The 18,395-nt window shown below is 47.9% G+C and overlaps 1 protein-coding gene across 1 annotated transcript; it reads left to right on the top strand.

Moving 5' to 3' along the window:
* Window positions 1–11,973: 11,973 nt before the first annotated feature.
* On the top strand, window positions 11,974–17,381 carry LOC121879827 (mucin-5AC-like; the record flags this gene model as incomplete). The annotated part of the gene is made up of 3 exons (XM_042386623.1): window positions 11,974–12,167; window positions 12,442–13,150; window positions 15,741–17,381. Coding segments are annotated over exons 1-3 (2,544 nt in total), but the record flags the coding sequence as incomplete, so codon positions are not given.
* Window positions 17,382–18,395: the final 1,014 nt, after the last annotated feature.

Genomic DNA, 18,395 nt, shown 5'->3' with positions numbered 1-18,395 from the left:
TCCCACAACGCCAGTAATACCAATTAAGTAAAACCAATTATCATCATGAAATACAGCGGTGATGATAGTAGAGTGTCACAGGTAACATATTATTCTTGTCACACGCGCACTCATCCTTGTAACACCAGCAAGGGTTCTTTTAGTACCATCAGGTATGTAAAATCAAGTAACACATCCACAGCGTAAATCTTGTGACACACCACACACACACACACACACACACACACACACAAACACACACACACACTCACTCAAGTAACGCATCCTAAAAAGTCAGTAGACCAAACATGCCTGAGTCTTAGGCGAGAGCAAACAACTCTTTACATAGGCAATTTCGTTTCACTTTACACACACGCAAACAAGCATTTAAATAAACTATAAATATAAACGAATGAACACGGAAGGGATAGTAAGTCAAGAATGTGAACAAAATATCTGATAAATCACATACTGTACAGCAATTCAGTAATGATAATCATTTTTATCATTAGTTATGTTTCATCCATATTTTTCACCTCAAAGCGTTTCAGATATGAATATTTCGAGTAGGTGGTTTTTCGTTCCCCACCAGCCTGTGGCATTTTAATTAACAATATAATGAGCTGGGCGAGTGAGAAAGTGGCGTCAAACTGGCGGCCGGGGACGTACGAGAAGGTATATGTCAGTCAGTGAGGCAGTCAGGTTGTCATGGTGTGTAACGTAGCTGTAAATAACATGAGTTAAGGAAATCAAATAGTGAATGATATACTTAACACTGACTGCCATTCACCATGACGATCGCGGCCATTCCAGTAGTGAGGGCATTAGGAATTTGCTAAAGTAATATTAATTCTCATGATGCAGTGTTGTGCCGCTCGTGAATTTGCGTCAGCGTGTAGAATTAAGACTATGTCGCTCGTGGATCTGCGTCGATTTGTGTGTTGTTACTGACTATAAATTCTGCTAGATGTACAGTGCCCGTGCGTAAGTTTGTTCGTAAAACTATTAATTAAGAGCCATTGATTATAACTACTGTCGCGATCCCACTACCCTTTATACTTGGGGAGTGAATCCTACCCCAAGTTATTTACAAATAAAGGTACAAATAGGGAACACGGCAATAATTATCCCCACCAAATATCTACTCAACTAAATGTACTTGAAAAAAGTAAGAACAGTTGAAATAAGTGAATCACAAAAGGGAAGATAATTAATTAATTCGATTTATGTTTTAAAGGGAGTAATGATTAGCAAACATGAATTTAAGGGAATAAGTAATTGTATAATAAAATAAGAGTGATGCCGGAAGGGCGAAAATATACTGTAAGGAGTTAGACCAAACAAATATTACTTAACATTACTATATTACACAAGACACACGAAATATATATATACAACAATCACTACAAAATGATTATCCCTACCAAACAGGAGATTCCTTACCACCAGGATCCCTTCCTAGGCCTAACTAAACGTGTCACTAATACCTGATACCCCTAGGGCATTGCACAAGACTGGATAAAGCACTAGACAAGGGTCAAGGCTAGAGAACGAATGGACACGTCTAACCTATGCCACGGATTTTCGCTACTGGGGTGGCGTGAGTACGCCGCCGAAAAGCGCGTCTCATCTCACGTGATCCAGACATTTGCTAGATATTTTATATAATTAATTAATACTCTCTTGATTTGAACTTAACAGAGTAAGACAATGATGCATATTAATAACATACATAAATATACAATTAACCTAAGTAACTAAGAACAATAATAATATAATAAGTACAATTAACAAATTATTAATAGCTTGTGTGAAATGGAGGCGTGAACATATGCCTCACGCTATGCGAGTTCCCGAGCGCTCAGGCACGTGACACTACATATATTTAACGGTAATTTGATGATGTCCCTGAATATGTAAATAACGAAACTATTAAATATTAGCTTACGTGTGTGTGTGTGTGTGTGTGTGTGTGTTAAGGGTTGGGGATCACCATAACTCAATGAGGTGGTGGAGGTTGAGAGGCGCCCACCTCTCCAGGACCGCCTGTCATGAGGTCGGAAGTATCATATAACATCCGGAAGTCAAAATGAAAATTTCATGAAGACGTTTAAGACTTGACACACACACACACAGTAGTATGTGGGGATTTAAATGAAATTGACACCACTGATATCCAGGACCAGCTGTCTTTCTGCGAGTTTGGCCTTTGCGGGTCAGCGCGCGGGCCGCCCATGTAACTGACTTAGCGGACCAATTGCCAACCACCTCAACCAATGCCTCCTATCTGGTTGGCACACACTTATCAGTGCTCTGGTCCCCAAGCTGCCACTCCCACTCCAAGTACAGAGACCCTACATCAAGACCTAGGGCCGTTACTGACTCTGCAGTGCGCCTCTTCGGGCGGTGGATGCGTTTCGCATCCACGGACTGAAGTGCCCAGCGTGGATGACGTGGAAACCAAATGCAATTATACCAACACCACCACGGAAGCTCACCACCACTTCTTCCAGTCCGTCAGATCTCACCCAGCTGACTTGCCCTGGATCACACCGCAAAGACTTATACAGCGAGGCAGGCGGCGCCATCTCAATGACCACATCCGCTACAGGTCACTTCGCAGCAGATTCGTCGCGACGCGCGCTTGAGGTCACACGCGGCCGATTGCACGCTTTGAGCGGGACTGAAGCGTAGTCGGTGACGCGGCAGGAACTGCGCGTGGGACTGTAACAGCTAGGGCACCCCTCTCCCTTCATGGCCGTCTGCTATTGTTGGGCGCGGCTGGGCGAGCAAATAATGTTTTTGCTTCACTACATGGCCACGGGCAGCCACTCAAGAGCGACACAGCCACTCTCCCTCAGCACTGCACCGGCCCTGGCTTGGTAGGAAGGGTGACATGTAGCAAAACACTTACCTGGAACCAAGCCAAAATTAGCTTGTCTGCCGACACCGGCTGAACTCGCTGGGGACTACCAGACTTGCTGAAGCCTCATATGTCGGCAAAAGCCTTCAAATTCGGCCAGTGCCTTTGGGCTGGAGGCCTCGCTGCATCACCTTTGAGTCTTCAGCCCATGATACTTCGAATCGGCTACCGTACGATACTTTGGCTAAATCGGTTTGGAGCATGGGATGTGGGCCTCGACGGTTTGAGCGGCGTGAAGGCACCATAAAAGCAAACGTGAAGCTTACATGGTTATATACCGCCATCTCGAGGAAACGAAAAAGCGTCTGTAGCTGTCGCCTTCATTGGTTTCGCTGAAGCGTTCGACCTAGTCGACACAATATAATCATCGAGCTATTGACCGCTGGAAGTTCGGAGAATCTCATACCGTAACCCACAGACTTCCTCAGTGACCGGCGCTAAGCTGTGCCGGGGAACATATCCACCTTTCAGTCACTCCGCCTCAGGCGAAAGCGTCCCCAGGCGCAAGATGGGACCACTCGCTTCGCCATCGGCCTTTCGGAAAGCCTGCTCGGCGAACCATTAATGTTGACTCCGCGTTGGGATCGGCGTCGCCGTTGCCTTCCCCGCTTCGCCGCGCCCTTCAGGATTTATTGGAAGTCTCTCCGGCTGAATTTTAAGCAACCATGTCACCATCAAACTGCCGGGCTCCTTGGTTGTGCATCAACCTCTCTCGACATTTATCCCTCCTTCCATTTACTCTAGGTCCGGGCACATCGGTTGTAGATTCCACAGAAGCTCCTCGGCGTGCCGCGGGCAGCCGACTAGAATTGACACGTGGTGAAGTTCGTCCTCAGTTCAAATCTTTACCTCCTCCATGACTCGGAGTCCATAGGGTTTCGCGCGACCTATAGTGTTTACACCAACATTCATAGCTGGCTGCTTCTTGCCTCCCCCCACCTGGTCTTCTTCCTCCTAAATGCTGCGGCGTAAGCACTTTCGAAAAGTGCAAAAGGGCATTGCAAGATTATTCTCTCCCCTTCCTACTCCACATATCAAAGAAGCGCAACACACTGACCCTTTCGACTCTCACTGACCCATGCCGACCTGTACCGATTTGGTGAAGCTTCACCGCATCACGACACCGGCTCCTACTACCGCACGGATCCGCGCCGAGGTATGGATGACACCACAGCCATCCGGCTGCGTTTGCTGAACTAGTCGCTATAAGAACAAGCCAGATTGTATTAAAATTGTCATGGCATGACCAAATCACTGTATTCATACATTGTGCTCATACACTCATACTCTGTTAGAAATGGGCTGTAGTTTGAGCTTTTCCACATCTGGTAGTATATATGTTATTTATTGTCACTTATATTTGCATATTATTTGTAATTCGTAACCCATTCTGATAATGTAACTGTATATTTTCCAGCCTTCACAAACATGACTCTTTCAATGACGGGTAGGTACATTGTTATTGCACACCACAATGCTGGCCCATAAATTTACTTTTACTTTCCTAAAATTCTGAGTGTTAAATACCCCCCGCAAACCTTTGGTGTTGCGAAGACATTGTCCCTAATCGCAAGGTCTCAAGAATTCGGTTCTAATTTCCAATTCAGTTTGAACCCGCCTCAGTCCTGCAACCAATCAGCGTCTCGGCTTATATCGATGACTTCATGTGGTGGTGTTGGTTTTGAGCCGCCACCAACAAATTCATTGTTTTGAAAGTATTCGATGAAGTTCTTATATTTTTGTCGCATTTTTAAAAGGAATTCTTCGTTATTTGGTTTGCTCTGAGTGAACAGAGACAGAACTACATGGTGGGACGGGAAATGTCGGTAAAACCGGGCGTCTTTTGCTGTTATCCTGTTTTGTTTTCAATAATAAAGTATTGTATTGAAATTCGATTTTTCCGTAACAAACTAAACCTAACTTAACACTCCTTTCCCCTAACTTCGGTACTTAAAACAGACTTTTTTTTCTTATATACCTTGTCACTGGTCCTATTTCGTTGCCTTGTATCCCTAATGAATTGTTTGGGACGTCAATTGTGACTTGAAGAACAATAAATCAAATTTACGCCATGATAGCTGTGTTGACTACCTCACCGAATCAAAACTAAAAGTAATAACCTTTTTTATATTCCATTATTCCTTCTTTCTTATTGCTCAGTGGGTGGTAAATTTTCAGTGGCTGTGTAGTTTTTGTTTTACGTAGTATGATTATGCGATATACCTTGCTATACCAAAACTTTATTATGTAGAAGATGGTTGGTTTTAAATTTTTCTGTTGATGTTAGGTTAGGTCAGAAAGGTAAACATAACCTGGTATATAAGTGTGGTTTGGTTTCTTTTCCATTATTATTTTTATTTACATGAGAATTTTGGATTTATACTATTTTTAGGTATTTGTAGAAAAGTAAAGCGTTCTTCTTTCGAAGGTAAAAAATATTTGCCGATTAACTCTTGCTTCCTTTCTGAAGCAATTAAAAAATTTTTATATTTTTTTTTTTTTTATTTATAGTTAGGTAAGGTTAGCTGAGCTTAGCTTAGTTTGGTATTATGAACATGAGGGAGCCAGGGCATAACCTAAAAATGAGCCTAACTTCTCCTATGTCAGGATACACTTGACTTTTCAGTATATATCAGTAGGTAAAAGTTGAATCCAACCTACTCTAACTATCACTTCAACTGTATAAAAGTGAACGAGAAGCACTAACTGTAAAAAGTGAGAATAGTAGACACAAACCTACATATTTGTTTAAACGGTGGTGAACTTTATATTAGTAAAGGTTTTTTTAAGGTTTTTATATGCGTGTGCCTTTATGGATACAAGCTTGATATACCCGTAGTTTCCATTATAGCAGTACTTGTGGCTACTGTTATTTGTACTGTAGTTGATTCTTCAAATAATTATTTTAGGTAGAAAGGGTTTTGTTTACGCGCTACAGTTATATGAACAATACCATTATCGCGGTGAACGGCTGTGAAATATTTCCCAGTCTACAGAATGTCACGCGGTATTTAATGCAGACACAAATATAACTTGAAAAAATTATAAATTCGGGTTTTGTTCTCTCTTTTTTTTAATGATCGTTCCTGTTAAATTATTAATGTCTCTCCATTTCAAAGTTGATAATTATTTCCGTATCTTGGAAATCAGAATATGGCGCTCGCCATGGCGGAATCCATTTGGTTGTTGTTTGAATTTTTACTCTAAAGCGCGGGAATTATTATATAGGCGTTTAGGGGCGGGCACTTCTTACTATGCTAACCTATAAGATATATTTTGCCATGACTGGTGCCGAGTCTTAGATGCCACACGCTCATTAGGTGTTGGTACTAACTTTTCTCAGCTTTTATTTTACCACACAAAGACGTGGCGGGCGGTTTTGTGTGTATTTATTTAGTGAACGTAGTTTGTTCTACGCCTCCTCTCCACTACTGTGTCAACTGCAACTTCTAAAATTTTCGTTTTGGTCAATTCCATAGGTACTGCCTAACCATAATTATGCTCCTCCTGCTGTCCGGGAATGTTGTACATTTTAGCGGTGAATCAAAGGTTAATGCGGGTGGCGGTGCAACAGAACCCAGCTGTCTGAAACTGGTCCAAGGCGGAGGCGCGGGGGGAGAAGGAGAGAGGGTTATTGTTGCTGGCGGCGGCTCTGGATTATGTTGGAGGCGTCATCATCGGGAACATGCAACACCTTGTCCCGGCGTATGACCATATTATTCACCAGAACCTTCTTTTGACAAGTTACTTTATTGCTGCGCCGCCTCTCTGACTTCCTGGGCCAACTATCATTGGTTTCAAAACGGTTCGCGACACGTAAATATCTGTATTTGTTCTTCATTAATAAACGTAAAACAACTACCATGAAATTGCCTTTTTAGAGTAAATAGTTCTCTTACGTATACACAGTGTCGGTACTTATAAATTTCTCCTAAGGTAATATTGTTAGCTGAATACTCCGCCAGGTTGATTTATGAGTTGGTATGAGCATAGGTCAACAAGTCGGTAAAACCATCTCAGAAATTAAATTGAAGGGAAGATGGGGAGGAAGAGGGGCACATTGTCTGGGCTTCTCACACCTCCCGTGATGAGGTGGTGACTGGGAGGGATAAGGCGGGTGTGGTGGGTGACCTACTTACCATGACGTGACGACCGCCACACTTGCCGCCCACCACCACTACCACCCACCCCTACTACCACACTACACACACTGCCACTTGCCCTTGCTGCCGCACATCACCCCACCCACTTGCAGCACCCACCCATCCCGCCACAACACACTCACCCACACCGCCACAACACACTCACCCACACCGCCACAACCCCGCTCACCGCCACAACACACTCCGCACATACAGCACTCTTTAGCCACCACCGCCTCACACTCGTCCACTGCTCCGGCGGCCGGGTTGCCAGGTTTTGGGCCTTAACTTCAGAATAACTTAGCAAGACACCGGGGTTTTTAATATCTCTGTCTTTGTTTTTATCCGGCTGTGTGTCTGTGTGTCTGTCTGTGTGTCTGTCTGTCTGTCTGTCTGTCTGTCTGTCTGTCTGTCTGTCATAATTCCTTAAGTTGTAGAAATTCAATCTTCCAGTTTTTATAATATAATTTCTTTACCACTTGGAATGATAATTACTGTATAAGAATCTTTGATGTTCATATAACAAGATAATATCTTTGATATGAGTTCTTTCGGCTGTCTTATAATGGATGTTCAGATACTCGGGTCTCTTTTATTACACGTATTTAAGTTGTATTAATTAGATAGTCGATACAGTATTAGAAATTGTGTTAAGTGTACACGTGATGATCGTGCTGGGTTGGAGTAATAGAGGGCCATAAACTCATAACTCACCACGTTCCTAAATTTATTGGAGAATGTGAAGTAGAAGAAGAATGTCATGTGTAGTGGAATGACGTAGTACAGTCGACGGAGCCTATTCTAAGCTTCAAAATAACTGTGATTTTTCAAGGTTACAGAAAGGTTGTTTATAACTTTTTTATATCCAAAGTAAAATAAAAACTGGGTTTATAAATTGATTAGGGACAATTATGTGCTCATTCTAGTATAGGAACTGGATATGTATTTGCAACTCTCCAATAATCTGCATAACTTGCGAAGAATGAGGTTAATTATTACACACACACACACACACACACACACAATTCTTTTTAAAATATTGCTGAACGTCATGTAAGGTAAGAATGAGGTTGGAATCCTCAAGTGTTGGGGAACAGACAGAATGTTACCAGCTTAACATGTGTGGATGAACACGGGTGGGAGGACTGATATGACGGGAGGGAGATTAATTACCTAGATTAAGGGCTCAGTTTTGGGGCTAATGAGGTGCCAAGGGGAATATTTATTTTATTATTAATTTTTATGGGGCGTTAGGGAAAGTAAGGTTATGGGGGGTGATAGGGAAAGTAAGGTTATGAGGCTGATAGGGAAAGTAAGGTTATGGGGGTGATAGGGAAAGTAAGGTTATGGGGGGTGATAGGGAAAGTAAGGTTATGGGGGTGATAGGGAAAGTAAGGCTATGGGGGTGATAGGGAAAGTAAGGTTATGGGGGGTGATAGGGAAAGTAAGGTTATGGGGGGTGATAGGGAAAGTAAGGCTATGGGGGTGATAGGGAAAGTAAGGCTATGGGGGTGATAGGGAAAGTAAGGCTATGGGGGTGATAGGGAAAGTAAGGCAATAACAGATGTAATATAAATAAAGAGAATATTTATAAGCTCGTGACCAGAGAAAGTTTGTCTTCACACGGTGTTTATCAGTGTTGATGATACTTTTTTTCGTGTTAGGGTCAACTATAATTGTCACCCCTGAGACTATTTTAGCTTTTAATATTTGCTTGTAGCTTGTTGGTATAGTCTGACTAGAGCTAATAAGATAATAACTAGAGCTGTAATTCTTTTCTGAGAACTAGATATTATTACCTAGGGAGTGAACGTAGCTAAAAAAATTGGAAAGTAAATAATCATTGCGTGTTTACAAATTAGATTTATTGTCAGCTAATTTTCTCAAGTGTAAAGGAATCATAACAAAGGTACTATTATCACGTGTGTTATAACGAATTCGTTGTAATAGTTATGTCTACACTTCCATAAGTTCGGTTAAAATTAGACATACGTGGTTGTCCAAATCAATATATACGTGTTCATGTCACGCAGGTCTCACTACCTCACAACACAGGTGAAACCAGCACGCTACATACACACGTCCACATGCACATACAAACACACATTTACTCATACATACATATCAAACACAGATACAATACTGAAAAACACATGTTCATACACACAAGCAACCCACTTAAAACCATACACACTAATGCTCCAACACACACTTGATTCCGTTCCTACACGTCTTACATCACCGAGGCACCTTACCACAGTCTTACATCGAGCACCTTACCACGTCTCACCGAGAGCACCTTACCACACGTCCACATCACCGAGAGCACCTTACCACACGTCTTACATCACCGAGAGCACCTTACCACGTCTCACCGACACCTTACCACACGTCTCACATCACCGGGAGCACCTTACCACACGTCTTACATCACCGAGGCACCTTACCACACGTCTTACATCAGAGAGCACCTTACCACACGTCTTACATCACCGAGAGCACCTTACCCACGTCTTACATCACCGGGCACCTTACACGTCTTACATCACCGAGCACCTTACCACACGTCTTACATCACCGAGCACCTTACCACACGTCTACCATCACCGAGAGCCACCTACCACGTCTCACATCACCGAGAGCACCTTACCACACGTCCACATCACCGAGCACCTTACCACGTCTCACATCACCGAGCACCTTACCACGTCCCCATCACCGAGAGCACCTTACACGTCTCACATCACCGAGAGCACCTTACCACACGTCTTACATCACCGAGAGCACCTTACCACGTCTTACATCACCGAGAGCACCTTACACGTCTTACACTCACCGGCACCTTACACGTCCATCACCGAGAGCACCTTACCACACGTCTTCATCACCGAGAGCACCTTACCACACGTCTACATCACCGAGAGCATCATTTAACGTCCACATCACTGAGAGCACCTTACCAACGTCTTACATCACCGAGAGCACACGTCTTACATCACCGAGAGCACACGTCCATCGTCTACATCACCGAGAGCACCTAACTGGCACCTTACCACGTCTTACATCACCGAGAGCACTCATCACACATCACCGAGAGCACTCATCACACGTCCATCACCGAGAGCACCTTACCACACGTCTTACATCACCGAGAGCACCTTACCACGTCCACCGAGAGCACCATCACACGTCTCATCACCGAGAGCACTTACCACACGTCCCATCACCGAGACACCTTCCACGTCTTACATCACCGAGAGCACCTTACCACACGTCTCACATCACCGAGAGCACTCACCAGTCTTAATCGAGAGCACCTACCATCACCGAGCACTTACCACGTCTTACATCACCGAGAGCACCTTCACACGTCACATCACCGAGAGCACCTACTACACGTCTTACATCACCGAGAGCACCTTACCACACGTCTTACATCACCGAGAGCTTCCCACGTCTCATCAGACACTACCACATACCGAGAGCACTTACCACGTCTTACATCACCGAGAGCGCTACCGTCTTACATCACCGAGAGCACCTTACCACATCTCTACATCGAGCACCACACGTCTTACATCACCGAGAGCACCTCACCACGTCTCACATCACCGAGAGCACCTTACTCACCCTATCACTGGAGCACTACGTCTCACATCACCGAGAGCACCTACCACACGTCTTCACATCACGAGAGCACCACGTCTTACATCGAGAGCACCATCACACGTCTACATCACCGAGAGCACCTTACCACACGTCTTACATCACCGAGAGCAAGCATCACCGACACTTACCACGTCTTACATCACCGAGAGCACCTACCACACGTCCATCAGAGCACCTTACCACGTCTACATCACCGAGAGCACTACCAGTCTTACATCACGAGACACCTTCACACGTCTCACATCACCGAGAGCCCTACCACACGTCTTACATCACCGAGAGCACCTTACCACACGTCCACATCACCGAGAGCATTCACACGTCTACATCACCGAGAGCACCTACCAGTCTTCACCTTACTGAGAGACCACACCTACACGTCTTACATCACCGAGACACCACACACGTCTTACATCACCGAGAGCACCTTACCACCGTCTTACATCACCGAGAGCACCTTACCACACGTCTTACATCACCGAGACACTCATCACACGTCTTAATCACCGAGAGACTTACCACACGTCCACATCACCGAGCACCTACCACGTCTACATCACTGAGAGCACCACACGTCTTACATCACCGAGAGCACCTTACCACTACGTCTCAGATCACCGAGAGCACCTTACCACATCACGGCCTTACACGTCTCACATCACTGAGAGTCTTCATCAGAGCACTTACCACGTCTTACATCACCGAGAGCACCACACGTCTCACATCACCGAGAGCACCTACCACACGTCTTACATCACCGAGAGCACCTTACCACGTCTCATCACCGAGAGCACCTACCACACGTCTTACATCACCGAGACACTACCACACGTCTTTACATCACCGAGAGCACCTTACTATTCATCACGAGCACCTTCACCGGTCTTACTCCCTACCGTCATCACTGAGACACGTCTTCATCACCGAGAGCACCACACGTCTTACATCACCGAGAGCACCTACCACACGTCCACATCACTGAGAGCACCTTACCACACGTCTTCATCAGGAGCACTCATCACGTCTTACATCACCGAGAGCACCTTACACAGTCTTACATACCGAGAGCACCTTAACACGTCTCATCACCGAGAGCACCACGTCTTACATCACCGAGAGCACCTACCACACGTCTCACATCACCGAGAGACCCACACACGTCTTACATCACCGAGACATCTACGTCCATCACCGAGAGCACCTACACGTCTTACATCGAGAGCACCATCACACGTCTTACATGGAGCACATTACCACATCATGAGAGCACCTTACCACACGTCTCACATCACTGAGACACTACGTCTTCACCGAGAGCACTTACCACGTCCATCACGAGACCTTACCACACGTCCCACATCACCGAGAGCACCTACGTCTACATCACCGAGAGCACCTTACCACGTCTTACCCAGCTCGTCTTACATCACCGAGAGCACCACACCTTACCACACGTCTCATCACCGAGAGCACTACCACGTCTTACATCACCGAGAGCACCTTACCACAGTCTTACATCACCGAGCACCACGTCTTACATCACCGAGCGAGAGCACCTTACCACACGTCCATATCACCGAGCACCTTCACACGTCTCACATCACCGAGAGCACTACTTACCACGTCCCATCACCGAGAGCACCTTCACCACACTCACTACACGTCTCATCACCGAGAGCACCTACCACGCCCTATATCACGAGCACGTCTTACACACCGTATCACTAGCACCTTACCACACGTCTCACATCACCGAGACACCACCACACGTCTCATATCGAGAGCACCTTACACGTCTCACATCACCGAGAGCACTCACCACACGTCTACATCACCGAGAGCACCTTACCACACGTCCTACATCACCGAGCGTACATCACCACGTCTCATCGAGGCACTCACCAACGCATCACATCACGAGCCTCATCACCGAGAGACTTACCACACGTCTCACATCACCGAGAGCACTCATCACCCGGCACTTCACACGTCTTACATCACCGAGACACCTTACCACACGTCTTACACCGAGAGCACTCACCACACGTCCCCACGAGAGCACCACACGTCTTACATCACCGAGACACGTCCCACATCACCGAGAGCACCTCACACGTCTTATCATCGAGCACCTACCACGTCACATCACAGAGCACTACACGTCTCTAATCACCGAGAGCACTCACGTCTTCATCACCGAGACACCACACGTCTTACATCACCGAGAGCACTCACACGTCTTACATCACCGAGCACCTTCACTCACCACGTCTATCAGCACCTACGTCCACATCACCGAGCACCTACCGTCTTACATCACCGAGAGCACCCACGTCCATCACCGAGAGCACCTACACACGTCCATCACCGAGAGCCCAACACGTCCATCACCGAGAGCACCACTACACGTCTCACATCACCGAGAGCACTACCACACGTCTTACATCACCGAGAGCACCTTACCACACGTCTTACATCACCGAGAGCACCTTACCACACGTCTTACATCACTGAGAGCACCTACCACACACGTCTTACACTGAGAGCACCTACCACACGTCTCACATCACCGAGAGCACCTTACCACACGTCTCACATCACCGAGAGCACCTACCACACGTCTCACATCACCGAGAGCACCTTACCACACGTCTTACATCACCGAGAGCACCTTACCACACGTCTTACATCACCGAGAGCACCTTACCACACGTCTTACATCACCGAGAGCACCTTACCACACGTCTTACATCACCGAGAGCACCTACCACACGTCTCACATCACCGAGAGCACCTACCACACGTCTCACATCACCGAGAGCACCTTACCACACGTCTTACATCACCGAGAGCACCTTACCACACGTCTTACATCACCGAGAGCACCTTACCACACGTCTCACATCACCGAGAGCACCTTACCACACGTCTTACATCACCGAGAGCACCTTACCACACGTCTTAATACCGAGAGCACCTTACCACACGTCTCACATCACCGAGAGCACCTTACCACACGTCTACATCACCGAGAGCACCTTACCACACGTCTACATCACCGAGAGCACCTTACCACACGTCTTACATCACCGAGAGCACCTTACCACACGTCTCACATCACCGAGAGCACTTACCACACGTCTCACATCACGAGCACCTTACCACACGTCTTACATCACCGAGAGCACCTTACCACACGTCTCACATCACCGAGAGCACCTTACCACACGTCTCACATCACCGAGAGCACCTTACCACACGTCTTACATCACCGAGAGCACCTTACCACACGTCTTACATCATCACCGAGAGCACCTTACCACGTCTTACATCACCGAGAGCACCTTACCACACGTCTTACATCACCGAGAGCACCTACCACACGTCCACATCGAGAGCACCTTACCACACGTCTTACATCACCGAGAGCACCTTACCACACGTCTCACATCACCGAGAGCACTTACACACGTCTTACATCACCGAGAGCACCTTACCACACGTCTCACATCACCGAGAGCACCTTACCAACGTCTTACATCACCGAGAGCACCTTACCACACGTCTACATCACCGAGAGCACCTTACCACACGTCCCACATCACCGAGAGCACCTTACCACACGTCTTCACATCACCGAGAGCACCTACCACACGTCTTACATCACCGAGAGCACCTTACACACGTCTTACATCACTGAGAGCACCTCACACGTCTTACACCGAGAGCACCTACCACACGTCTTACATCACGAGAGCACCTTACCACACGTCTACATCACCGAGAGCACCTTACCACACGTCTTACATCACCGAGAGCACCTTACCACACGTCTTACATCACCGAGAGCACCTTACCACACGTCTCACATCACCGAGAGCACCTACCACACGTCTTACATCACCGAGAGCACTTACCACACGTCCACATCACCGAGAGCACCTTACCACACGTCTTACATCACCGAGACGCCTTACCGTCTACTCACCTTACCGTCTTCATCACCGAGACACCTTACCCATCTCCTCACCGAGCACCTTACCACACGTCTTACATCACAGAGACACCTTACCACGTCTTACATCACCGAAAGCACCTTACCACGTCTTACATCACCGAGCACACCTTACCACGTCTCACATCACCGAGGCACCTTACCACGTCTTCCCATCACCGAGAGCCACCACTCGCCCGTCTGACTACCACGCACTCACCGAGGCACCTTACCACCGTCTTACATCACCGAGACGCCTTACCACGCCCATCACCGAGCACCACCCACCACGTCTTACCATCTGGGCACCTTACCACCGTCTTCATCACCGAGAGCCTTACCACACGTCTCCCATCACCGAGAGCACCTTACCACGTCTTCCATCACCGAGCACCTTACCACCGTCTTACATCAGAGACACCTTACCACGTCTTACCCATCACCGAGCACCTTACCACCGTCTTCATCACCGAACACCTTACCGTCTTACATCACCGAGCGCATCCGTCTCACTCACCGGCGCCTTCCACATCACCGTCATCACCGAGCACCTTACACACGTCTTCATCACCGAGAGCACCTTACCACCGTCTTACATCACCGAGCACCTTACCGTCTTACATCACCGAGACGCCTTACCACGTCTTACATCACCGAGAGCACCTTACCACACGTCTTACATCACCGAGACACCTTACCACGTCTCACATCACAACACCTTACCACTTACATCACCGAGCACCTTACCACGTCTTACATCACCGAGCACCTTACCACACGTCTTACATCACCGGGCACCCTACCGTCTTCATCACCGAGCACCTTACCACGGTCTCCACATCACCGGACCTACCGTCTCACATCACCGAGCACCTTACCACCGTCTTCCATCACCGAGCACCACACGTCACATCACCGAGCACCTTACCACCGTCTCCACATCACCGAGCACGCAACACCACCGTCTCCATCACCGAGCACCTTACCACACGTCTCACATCACCGAACACCTTACCACCGTCTCACATCACAGAGCACCTTACCACCGTCTTACATCACCGAGCACCTTACCACGTCTTACATCACCGAGCACCTTTACGTCTTACATCACCGAGCACCTTACACGTCTCGTCGCCGGGCACACCACCGTCTCTCACCGAGCACCTTACCACACGTCTCCACATCACCGAGACGCAACCACCGTCTTCACATCACCGAGACACCTTACACTCTACATCACGGCACTTCCACTCCCGAGCCCCTTACCACACGTCTCATCACCGAGAGCCACCTTACCACCGTCTTACATCACCGAGCACCTTCCACCGTCTTACATCACCGAGAGCACCTACCACACGTCTCCATCACCGAGCACCTTACCGTCTCTCACATCCGAGGCACTACCACGTCTTCATCACCGGCCACCGTCTCACATCACCGAACACCTTACCACGTCTTCATCACCGAGCACCTTACCGTCTTACATCACCGAGCACCTACTTCTTACCGCACGTCTTACATCACCGAGGCACCTTACCCGTCTTCATCACAAAGAGCACCTTACCACACGTCTCACATCACCGAGAGCACCACCGTCTTACATCACGAGACACCTACCACGTCTCTCACCGAGGCACCTTACCACGTCTCACATCACCGAGAACGCAACCACCACACGTCTTACATCACCGAGCACCTTACCCGTCTTACATCACCGAGCACCCTTACCACGTCTTACATCACCGAAGCACCTTACCACGTTACATCACCGAGCACCTTACATCCCATCAGAGAGCCCTTACCACGTCTTACATCACCGAGCACCACCGTCTACATCCGAGCACCTTACCACCGTCTTACATCACCGGAGCTACACCTTACCGTCTCACATCACCGAGCACCTTACCGTCTTCATCACCGAGCACCTTACCACACGTCTCACATCACCGAGCACCTTACCACGTCTTCATCACCGAACCTTACCACGTCTTACATCACCGAGGCACCTTACCACGTCTTACATCCCCAGGAGCACCTTACCACGCGTCACATCACCGAGAGCACCTTACCACGTCTCCCATCACCGAGCACCTACCCCGTCTTACATCACCGAGCACCTTACCACCGTCTTACATCACAGAGCACCTTACCACCGTCTACATCACCGAGCACCTTACCACACGTCTTACATCACCGAGGCACCTTACGTCTTCATCACCGAGCACCCACGTCTTACATCACCGAGACACCTTACCACCGTCTTACATCACCGAGACACCTTCCACACGTCTTCATCACCGAGACACCTTACCACGTCTCCCATCACCGAGAGCATACCACCGTCTTCATCCCGAGGCACCTTCCACGTCTTCATCACCGAGGCATACGTCTTAGAGACCCACGTCTTACATCACCGAGCACCGTCTTTCACGAGCACCTTACCGTCACATCACCGCTTCACGTCTCAACCACCCTTACCACGTCTTACATCACCGACACCTTACCACGTCTTACATCACCAGGCACCTTACCACGTCTCCACATCACCGAGACACCTTACCACACGTCTTACATCACCAGCCCTTACCACACGTCTTCCATCACCGAGCACCTTACCACACGTCTTACATCACCGAGCACCTTACCACACTCTTACATCACGAGAGCACCACACGTCTTACATCACCGAGCACCTTACCACACGTCTTACATCACCGAGAGCACCACCACACGTCTTACATCACCGAGAGCACCTTACCACACGTCTTACATCACCGAGAGCACCTACTCACGTCCACATCACCGAGAGCACCTACCACACGTCCCACATCACCGAGAGCACTTACCACACGTCTTCACATCACCGAGAGCACCTTACCACACGTCTTACATCACCGAGAGCACTCCACACACGTCTTACACCGAGAGCACCTACCACACGTCTACATCACCAGAGCACCTACCACACGTCTTACATCACTGAGAGCACACCACACGTCTACATCACCGAGAGCACCTACCACACGTCTCCATCACCGAGAGCACCTTACCACACGTCCATCACCGAGAGCACCTACCACACGTCTTACATCACCGAGAGCACCTACCACACGTCCCATCACAGAGAGCACCTACCACACGTCTTACATCACGAGAGCACCTTACCACACGTCCACATCACTGAGAGCACTTACCACACGTCTTACATCACCGAGAGCTTACCACACGTCTTACATCACCTAGAGCACCTACCACACCGTCTCACATCGAGCACCTACCACACGTCTCACATCACCGAGAGCACCCCACACTCATCACTGAGAGCACCTACCACACGTCTCACATCACTGAGAGCACCTACCACACGTCTCACACTGAGAGCACCTTACACACGTCTCACATCACTGAGAGCACTCTACCACACGTCTCACATCACCAGAGCACCTTACCACAGTCTCACATCACGAGAGCACCTTACCACACGTCCTACATCACCGAGAGCACCTTACCACACGTCTTACATCACCGAGAGCACCTTACCACACGTCTTACATCACCGAGAGCACCTTACCACACGTCTTACATCACCGAGAGCACCTTACCACACGTCTTACATCACCGAGAGCACCTTACCACACGTCTTACATCACCGAGAGCACCTTACGCCTCTGAAAGTATTATTGTCAGT

Source organism: Homarus americanus, unplaced genomic scaffold, assembly GCF_018991925.1.
Source record: "Homarus americanus isolate GMGI-L3 unplaced genomic scaffold, GMGI_Hamer_2.0 scaffold9226, whole genome shotgun sequence".
Taxonomy (NCBI): Eukaryota; Metazoa; Arthropoda; class Malacostraca; order Decapoda; family Nephropidae; genus Homarus; species Homarus americanus.
This window is presented reverse-complemented; position numbering and strand designations above follow the sequence as displayed.